The following is an 8,936-nucleotide window of genomic DNA, read 5'->3' on the forward strand; positions in this document are numbered from 1 at the left end:
GACGGGATGATCTCCTGAGGTCCCTTCCAACCTCACCAGTCTGTGATTCCCCAGTTTGCAAGCCCTGGGGCTGGCTGGTGAGGTGGCCTTGACCTTTGGGCTCCCCAGGGATCAAACGGCTGTGCTGAGCCCGGGGAATCATCTCTGCCCTACACTGAACTTATCTGGGAAATGCCTGGCTGCCCCGTGTGCTTGGCACACTGCAAAATGCCGAGGGGCCGTGTCCCAAGGAATGTCCCAGTTGGGTTTCAGTACCCGCTGCACGGAGCGTGTAGCTGGGGAGTGTATGTAGAGCTGTGAAATTTCCCCAAACCAGTGATTGCGTTGTTGGATTTGGGGTTGGGTTTAGGGCAGCTGTTCCTTTCATCCCAGCTACTGTAATTTCAAGTCACCTTTTAAAAATATTCTAAAATACTGGTTCCCCACTCTGCCTCTTTCTCGGGGTGGTTTTAACATCCCACAGTGGGTGCCCTCCAGACACCGTTCCACCCAAGCAGCGACCTGCTTCTCCATGGGAGCCATTGCCACTAATTTGTATTTGGGGCTGATTAATGAGCCATCCAACAGCTCCCCAGAGTCCCACAGCCCAGGGAGCCATCCCTTGGTAGATTTTCACCTGGGGCTGAATGGGAAGAGCTGGAAGCAGTTGTGGGATGGCTGGTCAAAGCCTTGTCCCTGCAGCCACACCACCTCCGGGCCCGGACATGGGCGGGTGTTGAATCTCTTTTCCAGGCGAAGGTCTGCTCTAGACTCAGCCCTTCTCCATACAAACCCTCTCAGGATATCCAGGCGCTTGTTTTAATGGCCGGAAAAGCAGCGGTCTGCCTTCTCGATAGTTATCACTGTCAGGGAGGTGAAAACAACGGGCTGCTGCTGTTTCCCTGCGGCAGCGACAAGAGGCTTCAGAGGATTTTCATGTGCTGGTGCCGTCCCCGTATCCTGTGGCCAGACCCTGCCCTATCCTGCCCTGTGGTGAGGCACATGCGGGTCACACCGGGGCTTGGTTTGGTTTCCTGGTGGGGAAATGGGACCCTTCTCCAAAAATCAGGTCCAAATGGATTTTGGAAATGCTAAAACCCAGACAGGAGCCTGTCCCTGCGCCACATCACACCGGGGCTCAGCCCTCTGAGAGACGCCCAGCACCACTCATTTATTTGCTTTTCTTTGCAGTTTCTTTCCCCCCCTCAAGGCTCTTCCCAGCCCCGTGTTCAGGCACGTCAGGAAAAAAGCAAATAAATGGCTTCAATCCTGCTCTGCGCAGGCGTGTGATGGCCACGAGGCGAGCGGGCAGCGAGACCCCCGGCTGTGCCACTGCCCAAAATACCCCATTTTCCCATCTGTGGGGTTGCAGGAGGTTTTGTGACCAGCAGAACCTCGTGGTGATGGCAGCTCAGCCGAGCATCGCTCTGTTGAGTTGTTCTCTCTGGGCAGTGCTGACGTGGGAGCTTTCCTCAGCTTCCCTCTTTTCCACCCACCATCCGTCTTGTAAAAAAAAAAACCAACAAACTGTCAGTGTTCAGGCCGGGGTGCCAAAATCCCCAGCTTCCAATGTAAGATTTGCTGGAGCCATTCTGTGTGTGAAAAGACTCCGTGCCTCAGTTTCCCTCCTTGAAAAACAAGGCTCAGTATTGAGAGGGGGATGTCAGGCAGCTCCTCTGGGCAGGGCGTGCTCAGAGCCAAGGGTTTGATTTGCACTTATCATTTAATAGCTATGTTGTTGGTTTGGTTTTTGTTTCTTTTTCCTCCTTCCCAGTTTCTACTTTCTACCCAGGTCCTTTTTGCAATTAATTAGCAATTTAATGAAAATTATTTCAGGTGCTGCAGGTGGCCCGAGTGGTTTTTTGTAGCCCTGCTCAGAGGTAGTGAGAGAAAGCAGCCGGGTATTTCAGCAGCTCCACTGAGTCCCCGATTAAAAAGCTCAGCGTCACGGCCTCCTTGGCACGGGCTATGCCATTAGCAAATAAACCTGTAAAACGAAATGTGAAACTTGGCTTCTTCCCAGCAGCCCGAGCCGGTGAGAACTGTGCTCTGAGCTTGTTTGTTCGTCACTCCCAGGTAAATAAATAAGTCCTCGCCAGTGACTCGGGACCGGGGCCAGAGATGGATGTGATTTTTTTATTATTATTAATTTTTTTTTTTTTTTCTTTGTGTGTCTGAAGTTTCTGGGCTGCTATTTCAGGTGTAATTAGGGCAATTCAGGCTTCAGAGCCCTTCCTGCCCTCAACCCCATACAGCTTCCAGGCCTGAATGAGGGTTTGGGAGATATAAGTGCCTCCTGGTCTCCAGAAACACCTCCTCATCTCCAGATATCTGCTCTTATAGAATCATAGAATGGTTTGGATTGGAAGGGACCTTAAAGCTCATCCAGTCCCAACCCCCCTGCCAGCAGCAGGGACTCCTTCCACCTTCCAGGTTGCTCAAAGCCTCATCCAACCTGGCCTTCAACACTTCCAGGGAGGGGGCATCTACAACTTCCTTGGGCAACCCTGTTTCAGCTTAAAATTTAAATTTTATGCTTCAGTTCCCAAAGCCTGGACCTGAGTATCTGCACTTTCCACCCCCCCCCCCCTTCCCCCATTCTGACCACAGCAAACCTGGGGAAAAACAGGTGAATTAGGGCAATCTGCAGAACATGGATAGATGGCAAGCGTTTGGGGGAGTTGGGCTGCAAACCTGTGCCCTTCAGGTCCCCAAAGTGTTTATTTTAGGACTGGAAATGCAGCTGTTGAGATACAGATGTTGGGAGCGGTTGCTTGTAGCTTCCAACACTGGTACTTTGGGCTCCCCATGAGCAGTCACGGGAGAACAGCAGCGTGTTTGCAAAACCAGTATATCCCAGTGGCACGGCCACTGGTCCTGCTGGCTCAAGGTTTCCAGTGGGTAGGGTAACTAGGAGATGTGGAGATCTCTGCTTGTGTCTCAGACTCACGGCACCCACGTCCTCCTGGCTTCCCTCCTCCATCCCGACAGGATCCTCTCCTCCTTTGGTACAGCTGGGCTTCATCAGGACTTTTTCTCCCCCTGAAGTTTTCTTTCCCAAATTGCACGGATGTTTCCGATGGGAATGCTTCTAATCACAAGTCCAAGAAGTGGAGTCACTCCTGGACTCATTATTGACCCTCATTTGAAACTAATCCACCAGCTAATACAAGGTGACACGACCCTCCACCACGCCCAGCCACGTCTCCCTTGGACCCCCAGCAGCAGATGGAGTTGTTGTGGGTTAGGGGGGCCATCTTCCAGTGATGCTACTGGGATGGGAGTGGTGTCCCAGAGGAGCACTCACTCCTGCCTCTCAGTGATTTTTGGCCCCACTGGGGACACACTGGTAGCTGGTGACTGTGTGGCTGGTGCAGCCTCATGCTTGTCTTCCTCTCCTCCCAGATTGCCTCTTCAAAGTATGTCCCATGAACCGCTACTCTGCCCAGAAGCAATACTGGAAGGCCAAGCAAACCAAGCAGGACAAGGACAAGATTGCAGATGTGGTGCTGCTGCAGAAACTCCAGGTGAGCAGGGGTGAGGGACCATCCTCCCCAGAGTGGACAGGCCCCATGGGTTGGTTGGGTGATGACATCCAAACCTCTCGCTGTGCAAATCTTGGCATGTTTTGCTTCCTAGAAAACAGCCTGCATGGAGGCCAAGACCTGCCCTGGGTTTTGCTATCCTCAGGGTGTCCCTCTGCTCTGTTGCCTCCTGTCCCACCACCCTCCCCTCACCATGGACCATTAGCCACAGCCACCTTTTCTAGAGGAACAGCTCCTGCAGCCGTCAGCTGAGTTAATCACAGCGTAGGGTGGCTTGTGAAGGGGTTGAGACAGGAGCTCGGTAAGGTCCTTTGTTGCTCCCAGTGCAAGGGAGATGTCCCAGGGAAGACCTGCAGAGGTGGATCCATGGGACTGAGCAGGAGGGGAGAGGAAGGGAGGGCAGCGATGTTGCTTTTGGGATTAGAGACAATGTCCACCTGCCTTTCCTCCCTCACCACCATGCCCAGCCTTTGCTGTCTCAGCCTTTCTGATGCTCCTGGTGCAGAGGAGCCCATGGCAGAGCAGGGAGAGGTGCTCTGCCAGCACAGCCCCGCACCCCTCACAGCACCCAGGGGTGCCTGATGTGGAGGAGGGAGCCGCTGCAGCCAGGACCTGCTCCAAAGGGCTGTGGAAGAGAAAGGCTCCTGTTGACTTCCATGAGGTTTGGAAAAGGCCCATGTTAAACATTGCATAATTGCCTGAGACAGCTGGCGAGGCCCCAAGGATGATTCACAAAACCAAAGCTCGGGAGGGATTCATTAAATCATCTCATCAGGCTTCGAGCTCAGCCCCACAGTTCCCCAGTTTTGCCTTTGGGGAGCGAGGTCTGGTACAGAGTCCGGACAGGGTGTCCCAGCTTGGTGTGGAGATGGTGGGACAGGGTCAGTTCCTCCTGCCACCTCCAGCCGTATGTGGTTGCTGGCGGATGGAAACACTATTGTCCTGCTCCAGTTAGACTGTAACGTGTAATGTTGACAGCTGGACTGGCCACGACTGGACAGAGAGGCTCATTTCTGAGCCTGATGGATTGCACCTTGGTTCAGATTTGTCTTCAAGAGATTCTGTCATTTCCTTGCTCCTTTCCGCTGCTCCCGGTGTTGCCCTTTTGGCAAACGCTCCCCTGCATCCGGAGCCGAGCGCTGGGGGAGCGCGGGCAGGGAGGGAGCTCTCTGCAAAACGCTGCCCGTGCTGCCATGAAGCCCCTGGATGTCCTGGCAGGACATTGGCCTCCAGGCTTAGATTTATCAGCGTCTCCCACAACCTGACAACATCTTCCAACCCACGGAGATCATTTCCTGAAGCAGAAGCAGCCCAAGTTTTGAGGGGGGAATCCCTGCCCAGCCGTCTGCGATGCCCACAGTTGCCTTTCCCAGCTCCTGTGCTGTTGTTTTTAAGTGGGTTTAAGGCTCCGTGTTTTCTTGGCTGACTAATTGTAGGTGCAGCCAGACACACTGCAGACGTGCCGTGGAGGCTTTCCTCCTGCTCTGCTGATGAGTCCCCATTTTTCCTGTATCTCCTGGGCTGCCCACCCCTGTGCACATCCCTGACACCTCATCCCGCAGTGGCTTGGGGACAGACCCTGTCCCATCCATGGGATACGCTGGGAATATCAGCCCCCATGGTTTTGTGTGGTTGGGGGGAGCTGGTTCCTGCTCCCAACTCCTCTGGCTTTCGGCGAGGGAGGAGCTCAGATCTGGACACAGATCTAGGACACACTGCAGTGCTGGATCTCTCTCTGGAGCTGTGTTGCTCCATGAGGTTGTTGTTAAACTCACAGCTCCGCATCAGTGCGGGATTTCTTGGCAGTGGGTTTGTTTTCCTGATGGCAGCAGCCACCACCATGGGGCTCATGTCCCTGAGTGGCACCTAGAGCTGTGTGGGGATGGAGGGTTCACTAGAAGTGGTGGCAACGTTCAAAAGAGTGAGGGGTTTGTACTGCAGCAACATGTACCAGGCACGTTCAAAGCGTGGAGCTGCGATTCCAGCTGTATTTCCCAATTCCTTCTGCCCTTAAGTGAAAGGGGATGAAAGCAGGATAGGAAAGGGAGGATGCAGTAGGAAAGAAGATGCTCTTCCAGCTCCATCCATCACCAATATTTCCCATCCCAGCTGCGGGGGAGCACTGGGCTGGTGCTGCCCGGGCTGTGCCCAGGCTGGCGCCGGAGCCGTCGGCGCACCCTCACCATTCCCAGACAGATCCACTGTGGGAGCAAGTTCCTGCCTTGCTCCGCGTACGTTGACATCATTCCTTCAGCTGCTGGAGCCACCACATGGAAAATGTGGTTTTGGAGAGAAGGGCCGCACATGGTGCTGAGCAATCCATTCTTGGGGCATCTTGGCTGGTGGAGACCCATCCTGCCTCATCTGCTGCAGCGGGTCTGGACCTGCAGCCGTCTCCAGGCACGGCACCACCAGCACGGCGACTTTTGCTCTTTGGTGTCGGTGCTGCCAGGATCCCTCTGGTCCCCACGTCCCTGCTGTGGTGGGGCTGAGCTGGATGCATCGCCCCAGCCCCTGGCCCATGTGCAGAGTCCTCTTTTGGTGCTGCCCCATAAGACCTGCTGGGGTTTGGGGGAAATTTCTGTGCTGTATTGTCCTTGTCCTAATTTTTAAGTCCTTGATTTAAGGTTCATGTGGACTTACATGGCTGCTCAGGGCCACACCAAGATCCTGGGCTGAGCTTTTGGATGCTGAGGACCATATTGTAGCTCTGACCCATGTTGTCTGGAGGACAGAGGGATGCTTATGCTGTATCCCAGCCTCTCCCATCCTAACCATAGCTGAGGGTGCAGGTGGCCCTTTAGGGGCTTTGCTCTGGGGGGGCGAGGAGAGTGGTGCTGCACTCAACTCTTCTCCTTTTGGTGTCCAGCATGCAGCCCAGATGGAGCAGAAGCAGAACGAGACGGAGAACAAGAAAGTTCATGGGGATGTGGTGAAATATGGCAGCGTCATACAGGTATGGGCCAAGCACTGGTGGGTTTTGGGGGGACATGCACAGATCTGGCACGTGAGAGTCAGGCAGCTGCTAGGAAGGGGCTCATGGGATCAATCCTGGGTGCCACCAGCCTGGGGACCTCAAAAGGCTGGGACCTTGGGGGATGGTACCACTGCAGGTCACCCCAATATTTACTTTTCCAGCTCCTCCACATGAAAAGCAACAAGTACCTGACGGTGAACAAGCGGCTGCCAGCCCTGCTCGAGAAAAACGCTATGCGGGTGACACTGGATGCCACCGGCAACGAGGGCTCCTGGCTCTTCATCCAACCCTTCTGGAAGCTGAGGAGCAATGGAGATAACGTGAGCGTGGGGCTGAAAAGTCCCCAAATGGAGCTGTGCAGAAAACACCACGTGTGTTACCTGCCAGGGCTCGTCTCCTTGCTGTCTGTCTGGTCTCATCCTCGCTCTCCCCCTTTCCCATTTTCCTCCCCAGGTAGTTGTGGGAGATAAAGTCATCCTGAACCCCGTCAACGCCGGGCAGCCGCTGCACGCCAGCAACTATGAGCTTGCTGACAACGCTGGCTGCAAGGAGGTACGGGGAGGCTGGGCTGAGGGTGGCTGACTGTACAGGGTCTGGATTTTGGGGCTTGCCTGGTATTTTTTTCCTTTTTCTTCTTTTTTTTTCCTTTTTCTTCCTTTTTTTTCCTTTTTCTTCTTTTTTTTTTTCCTTTTTCTTCCTTTTTTCCCTTGTCGCAGGGATCGTGACCTCGCTCTCTTGTTCCTTAGGTGAACTCAGTCAATTGTAACACCAGCTGGAAAATTAACCTCTTCATGCAGTTCTGTGATCACATGGAGGAAGTGCTGAAAGGGGTAAGGAAGGAGGTTTGGCTGCCACCAGCCACCTGGGACATGGTGGGATTTGGGGATATGGCCCTTGTCCCCTGTGGGGTCAGGACCTGTGAGCAGCCATTCAGCTGTATGACAAGGGCAGAAGAAAGAGATCCTGCCTTGAGGGCCTTAGTTTCTAGGAGAATTCATCACTTGGAGAACTGAACATCAAGCTAGAGTTGGATATTTTAGTATCTCCTGGCAGGAGGTACCCAGGGGGGCATGAAATTACCCTCTGCCTTCTTGTATTAAATCAGTTCATGAGGACAATACGAGACACACATAGTGCCAGCAGTGGCTTCTAGCTGCTAGGACAATTTTTGGCTGTTTAGCTGTGCAGCAAGGCTGGCTGTTGCCTGGGAAAAGAACTTTCCCTGTGGAGCTATTGTTGGAGGTTGAGGTCCTCCAGGAAGCAGCTGGCTGGATATTGATTGTTATGATCTTACAGACCCTCGTCCCCAGGCGCCACGCTTATCCCTGGCTTCCTGCATCTACTGCATCCTCCTCCCTGGGGCCTTAATGCCTTAAACATATTGGTGAGCAGAGCCTCTGCCCGCTCCAGGGGTGGAAAGTGGTGGGTTTGTACCCATTTTACAGCCCAGGGAGTGGAAGCAGAGAGAAATGACTTGCGATAGCATTGCAGAGCTCAGGGTGCCCCGTGCCCACACAAGGTGCCCTCCCCTGGGTTCAGAGGAGCATTTGTGTTGCTAGAGGCAGGTTTTAGCACATCTCAGGTAGGTAGGACTGGAAAAACTGATGGTGCCCTGCAGTGCCCAGGCTCCTGTGGTCCTGCCATGCCCTGAGAGCTGTGCTCTGCTCTGGGGTAGCATCCCATCCCCTTTGCAGAGTGAGGGGGGTCACAGGAGGAGATACATCAGCTTGTAGGAAACCATATCCTTGTGTCTCACCACTGTGTCCTGGTCCAGGGGGATGTGGTGAGGCTCTTCCACGCCGAGCAGGAGAAGTTTCTCACCTGTGATGAGTACAAAGGCAAATTGCATGTCTTCCTCCGCACCACCCTGAGACAATCAGCCACCTCGGCTACCAGCTCCAACGCCCTGTGGGAGGTGGAGGTAAGTGGGGAGGGGATGGAGCATGTGTCCCTGGGCTTTCAGGGTACCTCCGTGGGCTTTTGCTGGGGGTGTTGCTAGAAGCAATGGTTATTTCTATACATCTCCACCTCTGGTGGCCCAACTGCCCTGGTGAAAGCCAGCACGGGGCTCATGCTCCATGAGAGCACTGGGAACTGCAGCTGCTGGTGGATGGGCACTGGTGTCTGAGCTCTGCATCCTGATTATATTTGCTTACCTTTAAGACAGGACAAAGCTCTTATCACTGGCATATTTATCCGGGGTTGGAGACAGGACTGGCACTGGGGTGAGGAACAGCAGTTCCTCACAACCCCACATGCTGTTGGCTTACTGGTGGATGGGCACTGGTGTCTCTCTGAGCTCTGCACACCTATTATATTTGCTTGCCTTTGAGATAGGACAAGGCTCTTATCACTGGCATATTTGTCAGGGGTCAGCAAAAGCTTGGAGACAGGACTGGCACCCCAGTTCCTCACAACCCCACATGCTGTTGGCT

At 53.9% G+C, this 8,936-nt stretch overlaps 1 protein-coding gene across 1 annotated transcript in view; it reads left to right on the forward strand.

Moving 5' to 3' along the window:
• ITPR3 (inositol 1,4,5-trisphosphate receptor type 3) overlaps positions 1 to 8,936 on the forward strand; it is a 45,932-nt gene that overhangs the window by 10,452 nt on the left and 26,544 nt on the right. Inside the window, exons 3-8 of the mRNA XM_010177885.2 lie at positions 3,385 to 3,506; positions 6,394 to 6,480; positions 6,663 to 6,821; positions 6,955 to 7,053; positions 7,248 to 7,331; positions 8,276 to 8,422. Of these exons, the coding sequence (XP_010176187.1) occupies positions 3,385 to 3,506; positions 6,394 to 6,480; positions 6,663 to 6,821; positions 6,955 to 7,053; positions 7,248 to 7,331; positions 8,276 to 8,422 (698 nt within the window). The remainder of the gene's footprint in view (positions 1 to 3,384; positions 3,507 to 6,393; positions 6,481 to 6,662; positions 6,822 to 6,954; positions 7,054 to 7,247; positions 7,332 to 8,275; positions 8,423 to 8,936) is intronic.

Source organism: Antrostomus carolinensis, unplaced genomic scaffold (assembly GCF_000700745.2).
Source record: "Antrostomus carolinensis isolate BGI_N321 unplaced genomic scaffold, ASM70074v2 scaffold19291, whole genome shotgun sequence".
NCBI lineage: Eukaryota > Metazoa > Chordata > Aves > Caprimulgiformes > Caprimulgidae > Antrostomus > Antrostomus carolinensis.